Genomic DNA, 26457 nt, shown 5'->3' with positions numbered 1-26457 from the left:
ACATTTGAAAGTTTTCTAAGTACCAAGTCAAATGACCACTTCTTCCACCTTGAATAACTTTTTCTATGAGCTTCAAATGGAAAAAGTTCCTTCATCAAAGTTGTATCTCTTTCATCCCTCTTCAATTTTGTCACAAATTTGACCTCATTTAGGTTTGTCATGATGGAGTTATGCATTTTAGTTGTTAAGGAAAATTGCTTGTTCAATGATGATGGCCCAAAATGACCTATAATGTTTCCTCTTGGAAAATTCCCTTTCATATTGAATTTGACATTTCTCAAAGAATAGAAATTGGAGAGTAGATCTTAAAATTGATCATGGAACTTGGATGGACTTCATCTCATAAAAATTGAGCAAGTTATGGTACTTGGAAGTTGACCTCCTAACTAGGGCACAGACAAAATGACATATAATGTTTCACCATAATAAATGACTTTAAAAGAAAACCTAGATCTTTATGTCAACATGAAAGTTGTTTTTAATGTCATAAGTAGTAACTTTTATCTTGGAATAATTTTCATATGACAAAAATTGTAGGAGGGTCTAGGGAACCCGAGTTTTTGACCAGTTGACTTTCTCTGGTCAACCACCTTGAACCTACTTGAAAACTTAAAGTTCTATTGGTCTTTAGGACTCATGGAGGATCATATATGTGTAATATAATTTAATATGAAGTATCCCTTGAAATATTTGATCACTTGTTGAAGAAACTTGTTGATGAAGTCACACAAGATGCCTAAATGAATTAGGGTTTCCAAGGCAAACTAGCTTCAAACTCTTGATGATTTATTGATCTAAATGATAAATGAAGAACATGGGGATCCATATATGATGTCTAGAACCATTATGAAACATCTCTTGATTGATCTACTTGCACTGAGGGTCTCAAACCCTAGTTGTGGGCTTGATATGATATTGGTGGATGCACACACTACCTATAAAAGAAACAAAGCTATACATAGACATATTTTTGGAATTTTGGTTAGTAAACAATGAAAAACAAAGTATGATACAATTAAATGTGTTTGGTGATCTCTCCCAATGCAAACCCAATTAATGAGGGGTAAGGAGGATGCCAAGGTGTGATCCCAAAGTCAATGCAAATGATGAGATAACATGAGGGATCTTAGGGTCAAAATTTGGGTCTTACAGTAACATATTTGCTTCATTCACAAGCTTTTGAGAGCCAAAAAACCTTTGTTTCACTCTGAAATATTTTCCAAAAATTGAGCTATCGAGTTTTGAATTTTAACTTATTTCAATCCAATTTCTTGATTCCATTAGCACCTTCGGTCTTCTCTGAAGCTTTTGTAACAATTCCCAAACTCTAAAACCTTCTGAAGTGCCATGACCAAATTGAGCTTCATCAACTTCTGATCATCATTTAGACAAGGTAGTTCTGAGCATCATTTGGACTCAAACAAGTTACCACAATATAATCATTCACTCTCTAATGCTTTCCCATAACTAATCTGGTGTTGATTAATTGTGTTCATCATTTAATTTAATTTTTTGTGGCTTGCTTGTTTATGAAACGTCTCTTAAATTCCCCATGCTCAGTTTAGATAAATGAATTTTGAGCAAGAGGTTGAATTCGTGATGAGGAGGCGATCACATTGGTGGTAGTCTCATGTTCTGAATTTACCAAACGATAAAACTCCGGTGAGGGATCATTAGGGAAAATAATCGGAGATTATTTTAGGTCATCTGAGTTTGACCACACACGTTGGCAATTTGAAATATTTTGATTGGTCCATTTTGAATTTGATTCCGTGTTTTAGTCTGGCTAAATTCTACCATGCGCCCTAGCCTGATGGTTGTGGGATCTGCCACGTCAATTAATGAGGTCTGATCCAACGCTCCATGTTTTTTCTGATTTTATTTATTTTTCCTTTTTTATTTTAAATTTCATTTTCTTTTAAAATTCATAGAAAATTCATCTTTTATAAAAAAAAATCCCAAAATAATTTCTAAAATTTTCTTTTATTTTTCTTCATTTGATTTTTATTTTTTCATATTTTATTTTCTTGATTTTCTATTTTTCTTGGATTTTCTCTTTTTTCCTTTGTTATTATTGGTTTACAAATACTTTTATGCATTTAAAATTTCTGAAAATTTTATTTATGTTTGTCATTTTATTTCCAACCTTCCATAATTTTCTTGGCCATTTATTTGATGTTTTGAAGGGGTTTATGGATTTTCTATTTTATTTCCCTTTTAAAATTTATTTTAAAAATATTTTTAATGTATTTTATTTTATTTTCTTGTATTTTATGTTTGTTTAACCTTTGTTGACTTCTATTAGCCTTGGATCTTAGTTGATTTCATCATTGGTCTCATCAAAATCAATGGATCTTGGGTGTTGATGGGGTGAAAACTCTAACCCACCAAAATGGATGATTGGTTTTGATGATGACCTGATAAAGCCTTTGATCCAATTTAGATTCGATTTCTCTTGTCTTCTTCTTCTTCATCCCTTTCTCTTCCCTTTTTTTTATCAATTGGATGGTTTGTGTTCATCTTGTTCATGATGTGTGAATTAGTACTTTATGAACTTTTATCATTTCAAATCCACCTCTTAATTAATCATTAATCATTTAAGGTACTTTGGATTGATGCACAAGTTTATCCTAAGTATTATGAAGTATTGATTGATGTAATTAGCCACTCTCCTAGCCTTTGTGTTTGATCTATCCATTTTTTTCCCTTTTTTATGTGGCATAGTTTTAGGAGAATGATTTATATACCATTTCTCTAGCATGTATTAACATAACTATTATTATTGACCGACCTCAGATAGTTGTGACTTCTACATAAGTCTAATTATAATTGCTTAACACAGCGCTAAATTTGTCCCAAATATGAAAGCAAGTCATTTTCATAAGTGAGATTGTGTGTTTACTACTCTCCATGGTATTGTGTGAAAAATATTGTTTCCTTTTTACCTAAGAGAGTTAGTTGCATACTTTTGATTTTATCCAAGTTGGAGTCACTCTCATGGTGATGTAAAGGTCCATATTTTCATACTTGTGGGTGAATAGTTAATTGTTCTCCCAAAAATGACATTTTTTTCTATTCTTGATTACTAACACAACTTAGTAACATGTCATTGTATTAACTTTACTTTCATGTCATTTATCTTATGCTCTTTATTTCTTTCTATTTACTTTATGCTTTTTATTTTAGCATCTCATATCATATTGTTTGTGTTTATGCTCTTTTTTTTTGTTCTTTTGTCCATTTAGACTTCTTTTTCTTTGAAAGACATTAATAAAGGAAAAAACCTAAAAAATTGGTTCTCTTGATTCATGGACTTGAGGTTACTATCCTTAGCATTGCTGTGGAGTTATGGACTTAGAACTAAGGCCTTGACCCTTGCTTTAGAAGTTTGTGATTTGAGACCTTTGGATTCATTTGGTACCTTTGACTTTGGTATTCTTTTGAAGACCTGGCTTAGTTAATTTGGTTTCATCTATACATGAATTATTATTTGCTTATTTGGCTTGCTTGAGGCTTAATCCAAATGAGGGAACTCTTGCTTGACTCATGTCATAAAGCTCTCTATCTCTTGGTTAGATCTTTCCTCCCTAGATTTTACTTTATGTTCTAGGATAGTCTCTACATCTCCTCCCCTTCTTTGATTTTCAAAATCTTCTCTTATCTTTATTTTTAAAAAAAACTTTCTTGTTTTCAAACTTGAACCACTTCCTCAATAAACCTTGACTTATATCAAGTGATTTTCAAAATATTTTCTTAATAAATGTTAATACATCTTAAGCATATTCAAAACCAATTTCAAAAGAGTAAAATAAACACATAAGTCATTCAAACTATTTTGTGCCATTTGTGCACTTTTTCTTTTAAAACTCTTTCTCAGAGTTTAGACATGAGTCATTTCCATAGTTGAGATACAATTCCCGTATCCCCATAGTATTGATGATAATTATTTTCTACCTAAGAGAGCTAGTGGCATACTTGTTGATCTTTAACCAAGTTGGAGCCCTTCTCTATGGTGATGTAAAGTTCTCATACTTGTGGGTGGCTAGTTGAGTGTTCTCCTTAAAATGACAAACTGTCTTTTCATTAAAATGAATCAAGCCAAACATTTTTGTTATTTTTACCACAAACTACGAGGTTTTGATCATCCATTTCACTTTGTTGGTACGTAGGGATGGGGCTTAAGAAGTCTTGGAAAACACAAAATTATAAATAAAAAAAAACATTTCTTTTCTCATCTCCCCAATCTTTTGCAAACTACACAATTTTAAAGCCAAAATGCACATATTTTCAAAGAGGTTCCTATAGAGTACTATAGATGTTTAGGGTGTAAATATCTTCCCTTTGCATAACTAACCTACATATCCTTATCTCTTTTTATTAGTTTTGTTTTAAAAATTCTTTGAGTTTTGTTTGTTCTTTTTCCTTTTTCTTTAGAAATAATAAAAACGCTATGATGACTCTTGGTATATGAGTTAAGTTAATTAATCGCTTAATCTAAATATAGAGTAGGCCCACTAAACGTGAGAGAAAAAGGAACACAAGGGAATCATAAACTCTAATTACGTTATAGTTATATGGGTTGAGCCCTCTCCCCTTCTCATGAACTTTTCTGGTCGAAATCGCTCCGTCGGGCCGGAGGCGGCGGAGCAATCCAGAAACCTCGATAAACACCACCGCCAAAATAATCTCACTTCCCTCTACCCATTCCTACCATTCATTTCATCTAAAAACTTCTAAATCCCTTAAATCAACGCAAACCTCATAAGAACCCTAAAAATTTCATAACAGAATTAAATGGAGCTGGTAACATGGATGGAACCCAAACCTTATGGGCTTGGTTCCTCTACTACGAAGCTACATAGTAGTAACCAAATGAAGCAAACAAGAGATGAAATCTAAGGAAAGATACCAACTTATAAGGCAGAGGGAGCCTTGGATGCTGTTGAAGCTTGATGATGATGAAGACGCAGCAAGAAAACCAGAGGATTCTACAGGTACGCTTCGAATTATTCTCCTCTTCCTTTAGCACTGAAACCTTCTTCTTATTCTTCTTATTCTTCTTCTTATTCTTCTTCTAAGCACTAGTATATAGGATGTATTATTTTTATTGTTGAGAGGAGTGAATGGAATAGAGTGGTTGAGGTTCCAAGGGATTGAGCTCGGAACCAGACTAGATAGTGAATTTGAGAGGTTCAAGATGATGATGTGGCTGAGCTCTACTCCATTGAAGCTTCAGAGTGAAGCTTTGATGGAGAATTTGTGATGGTGTGGAAGATGAAGATGGAGAGAGAAATCTCATAAACTGAATGAGAGTGAGAGAGTAGTGATTGAATGATTATGTAAATGATGGTTTTTTTAATGATTGGTGAGGAGGATTGATTTATAGAGGGTGGAGAGTGTAAGTACTTCGGGTAGTTAGAGCAACCGTTTGGGTAAGGAAAGTCTATTAATACTCATGAGTAAAAATGTTAGAAGTTATTGATTTTGTTAGCCTTTGTTAAGAATCAGTTAATTTCAGTTAACTAATTAGTTAGGGACTTTAAAATTGGTTAGTTTCTGTTAAGTTCTGTTTGTGAATAACCGTTGGAGTTAGTTTGTTAGTTCAATGAATGAAGTTAGAGAATAGTTTGAAAGTGTCATTGATTTAGTGATTAGCAACGGTTATTAGATTGCATTTGAGTGCTAAAATGTGACTGTTAGATACTCCTTGAATTGATTGTTAGGTTAGTTGAAATTATTGGATTGAACTAATTGTTAATGAATTGTGTTTCCCAAAATTTACTTGTTTGATTTGATGCAAAGAAATCGTGATGAAAATTAACTGAATTGATATGTTGATAGTTAGATATGAAGTGATTAAATGTTAGAAACTTAGTTAGAATGTTAGAGTGACTTTAGAGTTAGTTGTTAGTTCGATTAGATTGAAAGGTTAGTGAGTTAGCTTGGATTTGTTAGTTGAATTTGAAATCAGTGTTAAACTGTTAAGAGATTAGTTATTGAAAGGGACTTAGCATGTTGAACTCTGTTGTATTGAATTTCTTGTTATTTTGCAGTAAGAGTTATGAGGGGCTAGCTAAGTCATTTTTTTTAAGTTTTGAAATTGTGAAGTTTGGTAGGTTCTGTTAGCATTATGTTTGAAATGATTCAAAGTTATATTAGTTAACCGCTATTAGTAGCTTAATAGGTATAGTTTGAAAATGTTAATGGTTACTAGATTTCCTTTGAAAATTAAAATGTGACTGTTAGGACTTGATTGTGAAAATTATCCTACTTGTTATGTTGGATTAACTTATATGTTTTGGTGTATTTATGCTAATTGTGATGAATGGTAAACTATACGCTTAACTCATTAATATCTTTGAAATGTAACTGGATATACATATGTTAGTATAATTAATTATGGATGATTCAATGAACATGCTATGGTAGGCTTGGTTTGCTAATTGTGGATTGTTTGTGTCTTTGTAGGGTGGAAGCATGCTTGACTTAGGCAAGGTTGAATATGGACTTTGACATGGTCATGGTAGTTTGGTAAAAAGATCAAGAATCATGAAGAATAAGATTGTGGATAGCTTGGGAGTGAAGAGAGTGTTGTAATTAGTGTTAGGACTAGAAAGTTGACTTTGGTCAACTAGTTAACCAAAAAGTCAACAGTTGACCAAAGTCAACTGTAGGTCAAAGTTGTATATTTTTTTATGTAAACTTGATTTTGGACCTTTTTTTAATGGAATATGTGAATGTTTTGGTAATACAGTATATTCTTTTGTAATGCTATGTGACTTGATTTCCAAGCTAACATCTCTCCTTACAATGGATTCTTTCGATATTTTAGTATTTAATCCCTTCCTATCTCGAATGTCCGGAAGTTGTTGCTATCCATACATTTAGGTTTGAGAAGATTAAATATGGGCAACTGTCATGCCCTAAAATTCACCCCACCCTTCATAATGTTCATCTAGGTCACTAACCCTAATCATTTGCATGTTCTCATGATCACTCATTTCATCTGCATAGTCATGGTTCATTGCAAGATAACATGTATCTTGGATTCAAAGCTTGGTGCTTGTACCTAGTGGATACTAGGGTTTCCCAAATGCTTGAGGTTATTCAATCAACCAAAACCCTGATTGGAGGTATCTCTCAAGTCCTGTGTATGTGCTTGATATTGAAGATTCAACAATGGCTTCTTGGTGAAGCAAAACCCTAATTTGGGGGTTCCCACTTGATCATGGCTCCATAAACCCTAATTATGGCTAGCATACATTGGATGTTCCCCTAACCCTAGTTTCATCTGATTATCCATTATCCATTATGCTTGATTCATATGCTTGGTCAAGATTCACCTAATAACCACTAGTCCATGGACCTTCATGTTGGCTCCTTGGTTTTGATTCCATTCACTTCATGGTCTCAATATTCATCTTGTGCTTGTTTGTGTCCATTGGCTCAGGTCCATGTATATGGCCCAACAACTTCCATTTGCTTCCATTCTCATAGCATTTCATCTGATCATTTCCTCATGCCTATCCCACAACTTTCTCTTGTCTTATTTAGATCCATTTCATCTAGTCATTTCAAGTACATGGTTCATTCTTGGTTCCATCTGGTCATTGGTCACAAATCCACTTCATGCCATTGGTATTTAGTCCATGGATCTTTGGTTAGGTCATAATCATTGTCCATTTTGGTATGTGCTAAGGCCTAAGGATTCATCTAAGTCTTGTATCATCTATCCACATCCATGGGTTTGGTTTTGTTTCTTTCATGGTTTATTCATGGAACTTTGGTTTAATTCAAGTCATGGTCATGTTCATGTTCAAATTAATTCAAGTCATGTTCATACCATATAATTCATTCAAATATCCATACAATTCATCTCAAGTCAATGCTTTCGAAGTCATGTTAATGTCAATTCAAATACAATTCATTCAACATCAAATTCATTCATTTCAAATACCAAGTTCATACAAGATTTATTCAAAGTCAATTTCATGTAATATCAAATTCCATTCATTACATATTCATTACAAGTGTCGATAAATGAAAAAATCTACAAAAATGACACATTGACCAAATGTTGACTTTGGTCAATCGTTGAATTTTTGGTCAACTTTGACCAAAGTCAACTCAACTATTTTACATCCCCAAATCCTAAATCCCATTTCTAATCTTCAAATTTCCTACTTAATTGTTGCCATTTGTCATTGATACTTCAAAGTGCAAACTTGATGACATCATATTGCAAGCCGTTGTTCAACAATCCACACCATGTGTTCATGACCTATATCAAGGCTTACCATGTCACAATGCACACCTACAAAACCTTGCTGCAATGTAGCCTAACCAAATCCATACCACCAGTTAACAATGTAATGAAACATGAGCCAAAGCCAGACTTGTTGCAACTAGATCTAACCAAATGAAGCTTTGCAAAACACCAAGCAGCAAGCCATAAACACTTGCAAAACCACAATATAAACCCTGATGTAGACCAAGTTCAAGCCATATGCCAAGCCAAAGTAATGTCCAACATCAATCCAAGGACACACTTGTTATGCAGTACATGAACACTTGCAGTAAAACTTGCAATGTAAACCAACACCTATAAGAACCATGTAAACTTGCAACAACAAAAAAACACACATACATTCACCAAGTCATGCTAACATCAACACTGAGCCAATTCAGAAAAAAAGCATGCTAGACCATTACAAACATAGCAACCCTGCATTCAGTGCCATGAAACCTCACAAACATTGCATCCTGCTTGCAATAAACCCTGCAGAACTATGTTAAGAAATGCAATGAAAATGGACTTACATCAGTCAGCAACACCCCTACAATGGATTATTCATGAGCAAGCCAATAAATTCCTAGAATATAGAGCATATGAGTCTGCAATTCACATCAGGAACCTGTAGAAAATCATATAGGAGCATGGTAGCAATATGCAACAACAGATCAAGTTGGGAACCAATGTAAACCACATCCAAGTCATTCACATCACAAAGCATCACAACTAACTGTCATTCCAAACATAATCCCTGCAAACTAACCTAATAGAAACTGAACTAACTAATCACAATCATAAGTTTCACTAACTACCATGCCAACTGGAGTGACATGGGGATCAACAAATCAGAACAAAAAGTCAATTACAACCCTTTGCCTCGATTCCGCCATTTCCCAACTTCCATTACCAACTTTGTTAATCCCAATTCCCATAACTACCTATAAAACCCTCTCAATCATTCATTTTCAGGACCTCCAATCATTCACTCTCAGATTGACTCTTACAACCCTCAATCATTCATCATAAACACCAAAGAACTCTCACATCAAAAACACTCTCGATCATTAAAGTTGAATATAATTCGTCCATCACTCTCAAGCCTCAACATATTCAACCTTTATCATCATAATCAACACCTTTATCATCATAATCAACATCTTTATCACTCTCCATTCAACTTTTCCCTCTTCCCAACAATCACTCAATCTCACCCTCGAATTTCAATTCAACTTAATTCGCTTTTCAGAAGAAGAATCAAGAAGAAGAGGATAAAAATCAAGAGCAAGAAAGAGTTTCAGATTCATTACCTGGAACTTTTGCCATCCCCAATTTCATCATCTTCGGCAAGGTACGTCTGAAAAATTCCTCTTTTCGCTGTTTTCTTGTTACTAGAATGTAGAGCAGTGAGAGGGGATTCAAAGCCCCAATCCCAGGGGCTTTGAATCTTCAAGATTAGCATTTAATTTAGGGATTACATTTAGGGTTCTTAAGGATTTGTGACTCAGTTTTGAACCTTGGCGTAGAATTTTGAGAAATTGAGTAGAGATTCGAAGAGGGGAGGTCAAGACGAATGGAATGGTGTCTAATTTTCATTTCCGGTAGCCACCGCCTCCAAAGGCAATTTCCGGTACGGTGGCCCATAGAGGTTCATCTGAGCATGACCTGAGCTAGTGTGTGTTTCCCAATTCAATTTAAATTTCATCTGAATTTTATTTCCACACGTGCAAATTTATGGTTGATTCACATGTTCATTTGTGAAATTCATTTGCTTGGTTTCTGAATGGGCCCCATGTACATGGGCCTGGCAAGAATTTTACTTCATATCACTCTAACTTGCTCATCATACCCCCTGGCCAAGATTCGGATTCAATGGGCCTTTAGCCCTAGGTCCATGTGTTTGGGTTGATACCAACACCCATGTCTAGTTCTGAATCCCCCGACCCATTTGTTTTTTCCTTTTGATTTTTCTTTCATATTTTCATGCTATTTTCTTCACATATTTCTCATGATTTTAATTTCTTGATTTTGATTTTAATTGCCTTATTACCATGATTCGAAATAATAAAAATGCGTGATTAATTATTTAGTTGATTAGATTTAGATATTAATATGTTTAGGGTTTATTTATTTTGTTAATCACATTTGGAAAGTGCATAGAAAAATAAATAATCAATTAACATTTAATTCTTGATTTTTTTATCCATAATTTCCATGTAGAAATTAACATAGTTAGGTTTAAATTGTGTTTGCCTTTGAGCCATGAATTTCAGTATGCCATGTTCATGCATTTTAATTCCATTTAATTGAATTTTTCATTTAGATTGTGGTTAATTGAATTAATTGAAAATTCTATTTCAATTTAATATGATGTATACTTGTATGTCCATATTGTTTACCATGATCTCATCACCATTACATTATCATTTTAAATGAATTAGCATTTGTCATCTTAATTCCCATTTAATTCATTTGTCAATCCATACTAATTCCATATGTTTGTGTTCACATATCCATTGAGATTCAAGTTGGATCCAAGTTATCATGACCTCTAATCCATTCATTTTGCCTTGTATTATGTAAGGATACCATGCCACTTGATTGTTTTAGGCATGGTACTTGGTTTGTAACTTGTTTAATCTCTTTCCTCTACTTTGTATTGTGTGGTTCCACCCCCCCATTATGGGTAATATCCCTCCATCCCATGAAAATGTAATAGCCTATGTTTATTTTCTTTTATAGTTTATCATGCATGCTAACTAAAAAGATAAAAACAAACGATAAAATAAAGCCTTTTTAAAAGACAAAGGCATACTTGATCCAACATCAAGTGTTTTCCAAATCAAACTCACTTCATAGCAATGCGAGTGCTTGGTCAAACTTCAAGTATCTCATCCATTCCATTAGCCATTCTCTTCTCATTCTATCTCTCTACCTCTATTCACACACACTTTCATAGTAAATCCAAGTGCTTGATCCAACGTCAAATGCCTTTTCCAAAAACATTTTTATAACAATATGGAACGCAAAAATAGGGTGTACGTGCTTGTACACAACATTCAAGTACTTGGGTTGTCGGTCGTGCCTAGCTTGGGGACCCGACACTTGACTCCTCCTTAAAACATCTAATGATTAAAACATGTTTAATCTAGGTGCTATGAGGGAGAAAAAGGGTGGTTAGGATGCCATTGTCCTCTCGAACCCCGAGTATTCTGATTTTTGGTCGTACTTAGTCAAATGTCATATACTTGTCTCCCTCTAAGTACCAATGATTAGACTTACCAAACTCTTTCACAATTCAAATTTCTTTTGGATGAAAAGTAGCGGTTAGGATACCATTGTCCTCTCAATTCCCAAGTGTTAGGATTGTTGATCGTATCTAGCCAAGGGTATGATGTTTGTCTCCATACTAAAATCAACCCCAACCAATCAAATCAAATTTTGCCTCAGTGCATATTTCCAATCCCTTTTCAAAATGTGAATGTTAGAACTTGATTGTGAAAATTATCCTACCTGTTATGTTGGATTAACTTATATGTTTTGGTGTATTTGTGCTAATTGTGATGAATGGTAAATTATACGCTTAACTCATTAATATCTTCAAAATGTAACTGAATATACATATTTTAGTATAGTTAATGAATGTTATAGATGATGCAATGAACATGCTATGGTAGGCTTGGTTTTCTAATTGTGGATTGTGTGTGTCCTTGTAGGGTGAAAGCATGCTAGGCATAGACAAGGTTGGATATGGACTTTGACATGATCATGGTACTTTGGTAAAAAGATCAAGAATCATGAATAACGAGACTATGGATAGCTTGGGAGTGAAGATAGTGTTATAATTAGGGTTAGAACTAGAAAGTTGAGTTTGGTCAACTAGTTGACCAAAAACTCAACATTTGACCAAAGTCAACTGTAGGTCAAAGTTGTATATTTTTTTGTGAAACTTGATTTTGGACCTTTTTGTAATGGAATGTGTGAATGTTTTGGTAATTCAATGGATTCTTTTGTAATGCAATGTGACTTGATTTCCAAGCTAACATCTCTCCCTCCAATTCCAAATTTGAAATATTGAATCTTGCCCTTGAATTCTTTGAACAAAACTTAACCTTGAATTTGAACATGAATCATGAATCTTAAACGGACCACAATGCGTGTCCTTAAATTCAAACCAATCAAACACTGGACTAGAGTGATGAACAAGCCCCTAAAGAGATTTAACCAACCACATTCAATCTTTCATGGTTGACTAAGTAAACATAACAACAAATCCAATGTCTATATGCAAGCCCTATGATCCACAAGAGTCAAGAATCAAGAATTGTTTTATGATCAAATCAACTACCATGATACAATCCATATAAACCAAGATCTCAAGCCCCAAGAATGATGATCTTCCCCATTTAGATGCACCACCAAAGTTCCATCACATGTCAGTCATGAATAACAATATACCTTAGAATCCATGGTGCTTGTTTTGAAAAATTACAAGTTGAAGATATGATGTAGATGAACATTACATGAATATATAGATGAGTTAAAGGACATGCCAGATGAAAAGTAAAAGTGAATGACAAATTTTGGGGTATGACACATCCTATACACCTCAACACTATGGTATAGTTGAGAAGAGAAATATAAGTATATTGAACATGACTTAGAGTATGTTGAAAGCTAAAGGAATGCCAAAGAGATTTTAGGGTGAAACAACCTCGACAACAATAAACATTCTAAATAGATGTCCAAATATAGTCGAGAAGACACCTTATGAGGCTTGGACAGGGAAGAAGCCAAATGTTAGTCATCTTAGATTATTTGGATCAACGTGTTTCAGGCATGTACCTAAACAATTGAGGATGAAGCTAGACGATTGAAGTTAGGCTATGATGCTTATAGGTTATCATTTGACTGGTGAATAAAAGTTGTATTCACGAAATGATGATAACCTAGTGATCAATAGGGATGTTCTAGTGGACGAGAACAAATGATGGGATTGGACTCAAGGGTCAGCTCAACTGAGCAAGATACAATCAAAATTGTGCTTGAAGAAGATCAACAAACTAAAGTCACAACCAATCGAAATGAAGAACCATCTGAGCAAAATGATAGAAGATCGACTAGAATGAGAACTGAGTCAACAAGGCTAGCTAGATATGACATATTTCTAGATCAAGCAATTGATGCAGATGGTGACTTCATAGAAGAAGTGATGATAATGGATGAATGAAAATTAATTGGTTTAGATTAACCTATGAAAGATTCGAATTGATTGGCATCCACACAAGAAGAACTCAGGGAAATCGAGAAGAACAAGACCTGAAAGCTTGTAGAAAAATCAATCAAGAAGCCAATTGATGTGAAATGGGTCTATGTTAGTTGTAAATTTACGTGTCGGGTTTTTGTTATCGTATCCACAGGGATTGTAAGATATCACCGCCGTTCGATGGTTGTATTAATTTTAGCTCAATGTAACAATAGGGTTTTGGTTGGTTGTCACGTTATCTTGCATAAAAAGGTAATAAATTGCGGTAAAAGTTTTGGTTTGAATAAATGAGAAATATTGCCAAAGTTAGGGTTCGATGATCACTTTGCATGTATTTGTTCGGTCAACAATCTTATAAACTCCTTTAGATGATAAATCATTTCACAAAGTCCTCCCAATATGTTTCTCTCGAACACACATTGTGAGTTTTCCCATTTTGATCCATTGTTTCTCTCGAACACAATCTATCAAAATGACAACTTTTTGGTTCAACCTTATGGTGAACAAAATCATTCATTACTATCTCTAGCTAACAAACAAGATTGGATGAAAACCTAGGTCAAGAGTTGGTAAACATCTCTCGATCATAAACCAACACAAAGAGTTTTAAATAGAAACAAAGTTTTCATCATATATTTACCATTAAAGAGTTTACACATGAAGATCCTTACATTTACACACAAAGCTAGTAATCACCTACATCTAACCTTGACAAATGGATGACTTAGCTACTCATTTTCATGGTAGTTTGGTCGGCAAGTTTCGAAAGAAGGTTGATCAACATCCAAGTCGGATAATCGATATTGGATGGGAATCCACCTTCTTTTTGTAGAAGATGGTTACAAGATGAAGAGAAATGAAAACTAGGGCATAAAAGCTCCCAAGAACAATGCTGTAAAAATATCTAACAAAAGTAAAAAAGTGGAAAAATGCTGTAAAAACTAGGTATGACACTCAAAAGTGGCACCTGCTACTTATAGAGTAGTACTGGGCTGTCATGCTCGCTAGGCGAGCAGAATGGCTCGCCTAGCGAGGGTCTAATTGTGGCACCAAAGGCACCTGTGCCCAGAGAAAACAGACTATCTCAAACTGTCATGTTCGCCTAGCGAACAAACCTTCGCCTAGCGAAGGACACGCTTCAACCTTCGCCCCAGCGAGGTTGAGAGGTTTTGCTACTGGAATGCTCGCTGGGGACTCGCTAGAGCCTCGCTTAGCGAGTGAGTGCTGGCTGCGCTTTTCACCAAAACTGAACGAACTCGCTACCACCTTCGCTAGCAGCTCGCCTAGCGAATTTATTGACATTTTACTGGAGCTTTTCGCTGGGCGCTCGCCTAGCGAGTAGCTTCGCCACAGCCCTCGCCTAGCGAGCAGGCTGATGAAATGCTTGTATTCATTGGTTCCTTTGCCAATTTTCTTGTGTCTTCATTTTCAATTATTTCATGCCTTCTTCCTGCACAATAACACACAAATCAAAGGCACCAAGCTCGTTTATCAATGTACTGCATTTCATCTAAAACAAAGGTGATTTAGACAATTTAGCAAGGAAATAGAGTGAAAGATGCCCACATATGATAGCTCAAATAAGCACTTTTGGGCATCTAACAGTCTACAAATTGAAGCTAGGGCCAAATGGTGAAATTGTCAAGCATAAGGAAAGACTGATGGCAAGAGGTTTTCTGCAAAAACCTGGTATCAACTTCGACGAAGTCTATGCACCTATTTCAGGGTTAGACACCATCGTATTTATTATGTCGATCGTAACATACAAAGGATGAAAGATACATCAACTAGATGTAAAATCAACATTTCTGAATGGACCATTGAAATAGGAGGTCTATGACAGTCAACCACCATGATTCGAAATCAAAAGGTAGGAGCAAAAGGTGTACAGGTTAACTCTATGGTTTGAAGCGAGCTCTAAGGACTTGGAATAAGAGAATAAATGGTTTCCTCATCAAGTTAAGTTTCACAAATTCGTCTCAGGACATGGAGTGTATCAGGATCAGTCAAGTCATTATATGCTTGTATGTAAATGATATGTTGATTACATGTGCAGATGAATCATAAGTAAAAGGGGTCAAGTTGAATCTGATGCAGGAACTTGAAATGTCCAACCTAGGGAACTTGTCGTATTTCTTAGGGATGAAGTTTAAAGACACAAGTTAAAAGTGTTTTTGCACTAGAAGAAGTATGTCCAAGATATCTTGAATAGGTTCAAGATGAGTAACTGTAATGCAGTTGTCACACCATTAGAGATTGGAGAAAAATTGAGAAAGGATATAAATTATGAGTTTATAAGTGTAATACTGTACAAGCAAATCACTGGATCCTTAAGGTATCTATGCGACACCAGGACATATATTTGTCAAAGTGTCGGGTTGTTGAACAAATTCATGGAGAAGCTACGAGAATGTAATTTCATTGTAGTCAATAGAGTATTGAGATTCATAAAAGGTACTACCGATCATGGTGTGTTGATGTCAAGGAGAAGGAATACCAACATATATGCAGAGGTACATGGCCACACTGATTAAGATTTCATTAGAGATTAATATGAGAAGAAGATTACCGAAGGCTACATATTCATGATTGGAGGTGCTCCAATCTCTTGGAGCTCAAGAAAGCAAAGCATCATGGCTTTGTCATCTTGTGAAGCTGAGTACGTGGTTACACCATATGAAACATGTCAAGAATCATGGATAGAGATATTTCTCGAAGAGCTCAGGATCATGGAACCAAAGAAAATGAAGTTATTTGTCAACAACAAGTCAACTATCAATTTGGAAAATTATCGTGTGTGTCATGGTCGAAGTAAGTACATAGAGAGGAGGTGTCTTTTGCATAGGGATCAAGTCAATAAAGGAAAATTTGAACTTGAGCTTTTCATGTTAGAATGAAAACTAGCTGATATACTCATCATGCCCCTGAAGAAAGCCAATTTTGATGAGTTAAAGAGAAGTATTTTGATGAGAAGTCTTGAAAATATGAATTAGGTGGTGTGTTAGAAGCTAATAAAATATTGTTTAGTAGGAAAGAAGTGTTCGATATGGTTGTATTTGATAGAGTCAAATACAACATGTAAGTGTCGAAGCATGTAAGTAAGTATTAGTATTCAATAGAGTCGAATAATGTAGTTTGTAAATAATGTTTTGGTTGCTTATATATATATATATATATATATATATATATATATATATATATATATATATATATATATATATATATATATATATATGAGACATTGTAAATCAAATGTACCGCAATTTTCACTTTAATAAAAGAATTTTCTACCCAAATACCACTGTTTTTTTAAAAAAATCCCAAAATAACCTTGTTTTCAAAAAAAAATCCCAATCTACCCCACTTTGAAGAGGAGGCGCCAGATGAATTGGCGTCTCCTCTTAAACTTAGATAAGAGGCGCCAATTGGATTAGTTAGGCCACCTTGTGTTGCCAATCTAATTGGCGCCTATGTGTTAAGTTTTAAAGGAGGTGCCAATTTGTTTGGAACCTGTGTGTGTTTCGTATTTTTTTTTAAAACATTGTACATGATAGATAAAGTCGAAATCAGAACAATTCATATTAATATTAATACTCGTTTACACAAAAAAGACTAATGTCGATGACCGGGATCACCTAACCGACCTCCAGCCCCACATCCCCTAGCTACCCGAACTCGTGGCCATAACCTACGTTGATGAATCACCCCAGGTGTTTGAGTATCTGAGGGTCCGGGAACATCACCACCAACTGTAGGAGTTTTCCTGAGATAGTAAGACAAATCATCATAGTCTTGTGTATGCATAGAAGGGGTACCTCCATAGCTGAGTTTATGACCCATGCCAAAGTAGTTGGGATGTGTTTGAGTTGTTGGAGGGCGACCGGGACGATTGAAGGGAGACATTGGTGTGAATGATGTGTTGAGGAAAGGTTGGAATGATTGTTGTGGTGTTTGGTAGACATATGGTTGTTGAAGGTTTTGGTTTTGAGATGTTTGGGCTTCTTGGCTATGGTAGGAGGAAGGACGGTTGATGTTAAATGATCATTGAGTGTTTTGGCTAAGGCGGCTATGGTAGGGTGATGTGTTGGGTGCATAGCGATGTTGGGTCTCTTGATGATGATCTAGTTGTTGTTGGTGGTACGGGGTATGCTCTTGGCATTATGGTTGGGTGTATGGCATGTTAGGGTTGTATGTTTGTGTGTTTGTGGATCGAAAATTTTGATGGATAGAGGGTTGTGAGTAGTCGGTCTGACAATGTTGTTAGGGGGTAGATGTTGAGCCTTTTGGTGTGTAAGTTGCCTGGTGTGGGTCGTATAGGTACATATCCTCGGCGATGAACTCAAATCCGACCGATATGTACAAAGACATATAATTACGACTTAGTTTTTCTTCAGTTGGCATCACATCGTCTGTTAAGACATGGTCTTGGCGGTGCTTCCATTTGCGACACTCAGATCTAGCGAAGCTTTGTCACGGGTTAAATTTCCATTGGTCGTTAACTTTGCGTAGATGCCATTCTCCTAGGTTTTCCGGGGGATATGGGATGTGTTGAAGCATACCGAACTGTAATTTAACACGATTACTATTGTGCATCTCCACAATGGTGAACCTTATGACCGATGCGCATGCAGTCCAAACGGCCGCATCTTGTTCGTTGATTTCATGGTCATGATCCAAATTTAGATATGGACGTCAAATGAACTGAAATGTGAACATGTATTAGATTATAAGTTTGGTAGAAGAAATTAATAAATTATTACGAAATAATTAGGTTAATGACCATACATCTATCGGTCGAAGGTGATCCAAGAGATTGCGATATTGGGTAATACAGTGTCTAAGACATCTGTTATAACTCATACTATGTGCCGACCATCTGCACCATAAAAGTAAAAATATTATTTACAGATAATAATCGGTAAAGTAAGTAAATATAGTCCATTTTTAAGAACTTACTTTTGTGCATACGGGAATGTGAATGGGTTGTTGTTGACGGGCGCTAGGGACGGTAGTCTGGACCAACCCCATGCTTGGAGCAAAACTGCACATTCAGAAAATGTAGATGTGTCTTTGTGCGCATTTTTACACAAAGAGCTATAAAGATAAGCCAAACAAGTGGATCCATAACTGTAACTTCCTATTCTATCTACATGTCTTAGTAAAGGTAAATACATAACATGCATACTAGAACCACTACCTTCGAGAAATAAAAATGAACCAATTAAAAGCATAATGTAACACCTAGTTTTTATTATTCGAGCCTCTTCGGTAGAATTCTCATCTAACTGTAAACTGTTATAATATGCCTTAAGGCGTGAAAGGAGTATACCTTGACCTCTCGAGTTATCATCTAACAAATAAGTATCCAAGAGGTCCATGCAAATTGAATTCGCATAGTTGGTTTTGCCATTTACCGCCTTACCTTCGATAGGCAGTCCCAATAACATGTAGACGTCTTCTAATGTCACGGTATATTCACCGGTTGGAAACCAAAATGTGTGTGTCTCGGGACGCCATCTTTCACATAACGCAAGAATAAATTTATTATCCACCGACCAAGACATTATTTTGCTTATATGTCAAAAACTGGCGAGTTCGACATACAGTTGAATCATCGGGTCCATGTGTACAAATTCGTGGACCCGAGTTCGAAACCTAGAAACACCCTATAAAAGAAACAAAAAAATACGTTACTTTATAAAAGATAAACAACAAATTAAGTATCGTTATTAAAAATTATTCTAGACAAATAATAAAAGAATTAAACACTTACATAAGTTGCTATGTTTGCAACTGTGCCTCTATGCGATTCACCCATTATGAGGAGAGACATCTTGTCGGAGTAAATATTTGAAACAATGGTTGTTGCAGATGAAAAAGTTATTGTTGTTGAGGAAGAAGTGATTGTTGGTGAGGAACAAATGTGAGACTTGCTTGACTATTTATAAGGTGTGACATGCAAAAGTATGAATGCATGGATAATGGTGATTGCATGCTCATGCCAAATGGTTTGGTGCCCATGTGCAATTGTCACATGCTAGCGCCAATTAAAGTGGCGCCTCCTAGGCTTTCATACATGCTTTAGCTTAACCTAGCCTGGCGCATGCATGGCTCTACATACTTAGTTACAAGGTCTGCATGGAAGACAAGGTAGCGCCAATTGAACTGACACCCATGTACAAGGAATACAAGCTAGCGCCAATTGGACTGGCGCTAGGGCTTGCATGTTTGACACATGACTTCCCTCTAGCTTGCATGTTTGATATATTACTTACCTCTTGCTTGCATGCTTGACACATCACTTACCTCTAACTTTGCATGTTTGATACATAACTTACCTATTTAAATGTCTTAGTATCTACATCCAACAATCAACACAAATTCATCTGCACTAAAAAATTACTTTTCATCTGCACAAGAAATATTACAATGTCATCTGCACCAAAATATAATATCAATGCTCACTGCAATGATGAGACATATGAGTCTGATACGAGTTTTGTTTTTGAAACACCGATACTATTCGACTTACGATCAAGAGAAATTCAAATTTCTTGCATTTGAAAAAATGAATTGAATCCTGCATAGGATCTGGTCTTGTGTCACATATCACGTATCAAAATCCAATTTTTTTAGAACAATCAATGCAAATTTTCCCGCTGAAGGTACGAGACGATGAAGATGTTGAATATATGTTTGTTAGTCACGTATATAATTCGGCGCCATTACCTCCAAGTCATGTATATAATCCGCCTTAACATATAACAAACATGGATCTGCATGACAATGAAACATCCAACAATGTTTTTTATAACCCGTATCCACGATCAGAGGGTGAGTTAAAAGTGAAAGACATGTTTCGCACTACAGAAGAATGTGTGCGAGCTATCAAAAAATTTCACATGAATAAATCTGCTGATTTCACTGTGAAACGCACTGATTCAAGAAGGTATGTCATCGAATGTCGTAACATCCTTTGCAAGTTTCGGTTGGCTGCGTCTCACAAAAAGAGAAGCGACTCTTGGGAGATAGCTTCTATAGACCCACCTCACAGTTGCATTGCAACTAATGTTGAACAAGATCACCGTAAATTAAGCACTGCATTGATATGTCAAGACATTTTGCCGCTTGTTAACAAAAACCCATCAGTGAAGGTGAGTATAATAATAACTCATATCTTCACAAGATATAATTATACTCCATCTTACAAGAAAGCGTGAATTGCGAGGACAAAGGCTGTTGAACAGGTATTCGACAACTGTGAGGATTCATACAAAGAATTGTCACAGTTTTTATGGGCCATAAAAACATACATACCAGGAATTACCACGGTTTTTTCAGATATAGTTTCTCTCTCTCTCTCTTATTTTCTTCTCCTCTTCTTCATTTTTCTTGAAAATCCTATTTGTTTCAACATTAATCCCTTTAAATTTTGTAAAAAAAATAATTAAACTTAAATTGTCTTTTCAAAAATGTGTATCCTTTCGAGTGAATTTTGATATAATCCTCGATTCTTTTTTATACTATTTTTTTATTTACAATATATGAGTCCTTTATAATAAAAACTTTTACTTACCAAATAAGCCTTTAAAAATTAAACTCATTAGAGAAAGATAAACAAAAATATATTTGAGAATAATTTTTGAATCATAAATTATAAAACTTCATAGAACAATTTTTGAATTATAAAATATTCTCTAACTTGAATTGGTCAACATCTCTCTGGTCTAAACATTCATTTATAAAAATACCTTATTAGGTAATACTATTATTATGAATTATTATATTATATTTTAATAATTTTATTTAAAATTATTATATTTTATTTGAATCAATATGAGACTAAATATATAAATTTCCACCATATCTACTATTGAATTTAGGTAATTTGACTATATTAATTTGAAATTTTATAACAATAATTTTCTATATAAACTCATTTTATTTTATTATTAGTCAAAGATAGTTTTCTTAGATAGCACATAGTAAGAAACAATATGTTATTACCATGGGCATTTTAGGAAAATAAATTTTGAAACGTTAATTTGAACCTCCCACCATATAAATCTCCTTTTTTTCCTTCCCTCTCACTCTGTACTCTGTCCCCAAACACTCGAACACGACACAACACCACACTTCCAACACAACAATCCTTGTCGTTTTCCTTTTGCTCCTGTTTTCACCTTTCTCTCATTTTTCAACAGTGCCAGTAACGAACATGGAAACCAAGTTCATCAAAACGACGACGTATCAAGATAAACCGGGTTCATCAAAGAATGCTGGTTTCCAAACGGAGATTGACACTTCAGTTCCGTTTGAGTCGGTTAAGGATGCTGTTCATCGCTTCGGAGGTGTTGGTTACTGGAAACCCTTTCACACTTCTCATCCTTCTAAGGTATTTTGTTTCCATGTACATTGTTTTTGTGATTAATAATGTGGTTAATATTTGCAATTAATTGACCCAGTTAATTAATACCATTTATGTGTTTGTATGATAATTTTATTTGTCCATTTTAGCTTATGAATTATGATAATTTTTTTTAATTTTTAGTGCTAGGGTTTCTTGAATCTTATGAAATGCAATTAAGTTATAGATTTAGATGTATATGGAGAATAAGTTATGAAATGCAATTTTATATGAAAACAAATCGTCATAGTACATTTTGAAGGATACATTGTGATATGTATTTGAAAGTATCATACGCGTATCTAAGTAGCATCCATGTCTCTGAAAAAAGTGTGTATGTGTAAATGTCGATCTCCGAAACCGACATCTACACTTGTGATTACATTTAGTTTGTAATGATTCCTGGTGTCGACGTGTTGTCGATATCATGTTTCTGGTGTCCGTGCTTCTTGGCGCGTATATGGTATCAGTACCAGATACGGATTCGACACCAATACTTTATCAACTTTTGAGTGTTTGGGCTTCATAGTACATTTTTCTTACTAGCTTAGGAATATAACTAGTCTTATCATTTTCCATCTTAAAGCTACATTGTCATGTGAATTAACTTTTATGAAAATATTGTCATGGAGCTGTATAGTAAGTTCTCGTCCTCTCTTTTGTTAGCAGCACTGCATAGAAGGGCTTGATACGGAGAAACTGGAGGAGCAGGCGAGAGTGTTGGAGAAAGAACTTAGCCTGAAAGAAAGGGAAACTCTTGATGTATTGAAAGAATTGGATAAGACGAGAAGGCTTGTTGAAGATTTGAAATCGAAGCTGCAGAAGGAAGAATCTGAAGCAAAATTGAATCATAAGATTAGCGAGTGTGATAAAAAATCAGATGTAAAGGAAAATCAATCGAGTCCGTCTGAGGTTGTTTGTCCTACAAAGGAATGTTCGATGCCTTCTAATGTATCTTCTCCGGGCTTAATACTAATGGAATTGAAGCAGGCTAAGTTGAATCTAACCAAAAGCACTCATGATTTTGCCGATGTACGAGCTGCTGTGGAATCTCTAAATAAGAAATTAGAGAAAGAAAGGATCTCACTTGAGAAAACCCGTGAGAGGTTAACTCAGAATTGTTCGAAGATATCTTCTCTTGAAAGTGAGCTAAACCAAACCAGATTAAGATTGCAAGTTGCAAAAGGTGATGCTTCTGATAATCCTTTAGATGTTACAATAGAGCTCCAAAAATTACGATCCAAGGCCGAGCATTTCAGAAAAAGGAGAGATTCTGCAAATTCAGAAGTTTTGAAAACAATGTCTGAGATTGAGGTGACAAAAGCTATGATAAGAACTGCAGAAATCAGGTTGGTTGCGGCAAAGAAAATGAAGAAAGCTTCAAGAGCTGCAGAAGCTGCTACCCTTGTCGAAGTTAACGCATTGTCTAACTCTAACCACAGGGGTTCACCAAGAGAGTGTACGCCAAAGCGCAAGGAAATTACGCTTTCAATTGATGAGTATGTTACTCTGACCCGAAAAGCTCGAGACGCAGAAGAACAGTCTAAGAAGAGAGTAGCAAATGCTATGCTTGAAGTTGATGAAGCATATTCATCGCGTATGGATATTTTGAAAAGGGTACACGAGGCAACAAAAGAAGCTATAACCGGAAAGAAGGCCCTTGAAGAAGCTCTTGAAAGAGTAATGGCTGCAGATATAGGGAAGCTAGAAGTTGAAGAGGCTTTAAGGAAGTGGCGATCAGACAATCACAAAAGGCGTTCTTCGATGAATAACAACTCTACCAAGTTCAAGAACCCTGGTCCATCAGATCAAAGGAGAGATTTTACATTACTAGATGTAAACGGATTGAATTTGGTAAAGGATGAAGTCAAGCCTGTTTTAAAGCCGACTCTATCAATAGGACAGATACTAAGCAGGAAGCTGTTTAGACCAGAAGAGTTTGAAGAGGGGAAGATGCACGGCGAAAAAGCCTCGGCGAAACGGAAGGTGTCATTAGGTCAGATGCTTGGCAAACACAATGATGTTGACAGTGCATTGTTTGATGAGCAAGTCAAAAAAGAAACAGAAAACGATCAGAAGCAGTTTTCTGCTAAGAGAAAGAAATTCGGGTTTGCAAGATTCTCACTTCTTTTGTCAAAACAGCAAAAGAAGAAGAAATCAACGCGGAATTTGAGGTGAATAGACTCAAATAGCATCTCCTATAAGTCTCAAACCTCATCACATTCCCTTGCCTACTGTTTTTTGTGTCACTTTTATTTTTAATGTAATAAATTTAGAATGTAAGTTATGTTCAGGTTCAGTTATGTCATTCCCTGCACTTTACAGTACATTTTTATCTATGTTAATTAAGTTGTAGTCCCTGATTGTATATTACTATATAACTAGTTATTGTAAGTAGTGTTATAATGTTGATTTTCTTCAATGTTTTTAAGTATGTTTTGGAGAGCTTGTTTACAATTTTTAAAGTTATATCTCATAAGATACCGTTGTAACTTTTGTGGGACATATAGCTTATTTTAATGAACTTTTTGGCATAGCTAATTAAAACAGTTTGCAATTTATAATGTGGGACATATAGCTTATTTTAATGAACTTTTTGGCATAGCTAATTAAAACAGTTTGCAATTTATAAGAAAATATCATGTTTCATTTTGTACAAGAGTGGAAAAATATCCTATAGAAAATTCAAGATATCTTTTAGATTTTGGAGATGCATCTTCGGACGCATCTTGTCTTAAGTTTCATTTTTCTTGATTAATCTGAGTACTTCATCATCATCATTAGGCTTCAATTTGCTGGATTCACCAGACTGACACATTGGAGGGCTAACTGGGTTCACTGCAGGTACCTCAACCTTCTTACTGACTACAACCTCTTCTACATCCTTTGGAAAGACTGGACCAAACACATGACTGCTACGGGTCACCTTTGCAATATCGACAATGTTTACAACAGAATTGGTTGTAGGCAACGAAACCTCTTGACCATTCTCTATCATGGTAGCATTATACTGGTAAGGAACAACTCTATCAGAAGCATACGGGACGGGGCCCGTTAACCGTATCACTAACGGCGATACCGATCTATTCACGCTGTTACTGCTGCTACTGTCAAATTGAATCACTACCCGCTCAGGGGTCTTAAATACTGGTACTATAACATTCACATCATCTATATTCCTTGATTGTTGAATCTGGATTACATTCTCATCCATCAAGTTCTGGATATCTCTCTTGACGATCAAACAATCACGGGGGTTTACACTGCAAATTGCACAACCATCATGGTCATGCTCGCAATCACTAATGGTACACAGGATCTTATGCATCTCTACCAAGGACCGACGAATACGTCGTACATCGAACACTCGGAAACTTCTTGGACAATCATCTACCATATTAATAGAGGAATTACCATGAGCGGACAACATGTTAGCTTTTACATTCGACGCACGGTCCTCGAAGGACACCATCCCACTTTTCACTAGCTTCTGAACCTCATACTCCAATGGGTAACAATTTTCGATATCATGACCGGGAGCTCCTTGATGAAAGGTGTAACAGAGTTCTGGCTTATACCACCATGGAAGTGGTTCTGGAATTTGCGGGGGATTCCTTGGTTGGAGTAGGTTCTTGAGAACCAAAGATGGATACAGTTCGGCATATGACATAGGAATAGGGTCGAAAGAGACCTTCTTCCTCTCGAAATTCTGTTGTTGCTGTTGATTATTGGTGTTGTTATTGTAGTTGTTGGTTCTTTGTTGCGGCTGTTGTTGACGTTGTTGTTGAACTGACATTGATTGGTTGTTAGAAAATACTGGAATAATTGATGAAATCTAGTGATGATGCTGACGTAGTTGTGGATTTCTTTTGACATGAGGCCTCCTCTGCCTCCCTACTGACACTGCATTAGTTTCACCTTCCTTATTTCTGGAAAAACTGCTTCCATACTTCTTGCTCGATGACACCTCTTCTTTAGACAGACGTCCCCCTCGGACTTCTCCCTCTAACCTCATCCCCATGTTTACCATTTCGGTAAAGTCACTGGGGGCACTGACAATCACGCGTTCGTAATAAAACGAACTCAGGGACTTAAGGAAAATCTTGGTCATCTCTTTCTCTTCCAACCGAGGATTGATCTGAGCAACAAGCTCTCTCCACCTCTGAGCGTACTCTTTGAATATCTCTTTGTCCTTCTAAGACATAGACCTTAGCTGGTCTCTATCAGGCTCCATGTCCACATTATACTTATACTGCTTCACAAAAGCTTCACCCAAATCATTAAATGTGCAAACACTTGCACTATCTAGCCCTATGTACCACCTCAAAGTGGCATCAGCCAGACTGTCTTGGAAGTAGTGAATTAATAACTTATCATTATCAATTTGCATTGACATTTTTCTGGCATACATGACAAGATGGCTAAGTGGGTAAATATTTCCCTTATACTTTTCAAAGTCAGGGACTTTAAACTTCATTAGGATCTTGACATTTG

At 35.6% G+C, this 26457-nt stretch overlaps 1 protein-coding gene and 2 long non-coding RNA genes across 4 annotated transcripts; 2 read left to right on the top strand and 1 right to left on the bottom strand.

Annotated features, from left to right (window-relative positions):
* Positions 1-4540: 4540 nt before the first annotated feature.
* Positions 4541-6749, top strand: LOC127127343 (uncharacterized). The gene is made up of 2 exons (XR_007805319.1): positions 4541-4994; positions 6469-6749. It is a non-coding gene; the product is annotated as an uncharacterized LOC127127343 (long non-coding RNA).
* A 1174-nt stretch (positions 6750-7923) lies between these two features.
* On the bottom strand, positions 7924-10150 carry LOC127127342 (uncharacterized). Its single transcript, XR_007805318.1, has 2 exons — positions 9601-10150; positions 7924-8915 (listed from the first exon to the last, which is right to left on the bottom strand). It is a non-coding gene; the product is annotated as an uncharacterized LOC127127342 (long non-coding RNA).
* Positions 10151-21624: 11474 nt separating this feature from the next.
* LOC127127341 (WEB family protein At2g38370) lies at positions 21625-24397 on the top strand. 2 transcript variants are annotated; one of them, XM_051056500.1, is made up of 2 exons: positions 21625-21951; positions 22630-24397. In XM_051056500.1, exons 1-2 carry the CDS (start codon positions 21775-21777, stop codon positions 24139-24141), a joined length of 1689 nt encoding a protein of 562 aa, XP_050912457.1. In that variant the 5' UTR covers positions 21625-21774; the 3' UTR covers positions 24142-24397. The 2 variants fall into 2 exon arrangements, with proteins under 2 accessions (XP_050912457.1, XP_050912458.1); XM_051056501.1 differs by having other exon boundaries at positions 21627-21951; positions 22633-24397.
* Positions 24398-26457: the final 2060 nt, after the last annotated feature.

The sequence above is a fragment of the Lathyrus oleraceus genome, chromosome 3, assembly GCF_024323335.1.
Source record: "Lathyrus oleraceus cultivar Zhongwan6 chromosome 3, CAAS_Psat_ZW6_1.0, whole genome shotgun sequence".
NCBI classification, from domain to species: domain Eukaryota; kingdom Viridiplantae; phylum Streptophyta; class Magnoliopsida; order Fabales; family Fabaceae; genus Lathyrus; species Lathyrus oleraceus.
The sequence above is the reverse complement of the archived record's forward strand: the minus strand, read 5'-3'. Positions and strand labels throughout refer to the sequence as shown.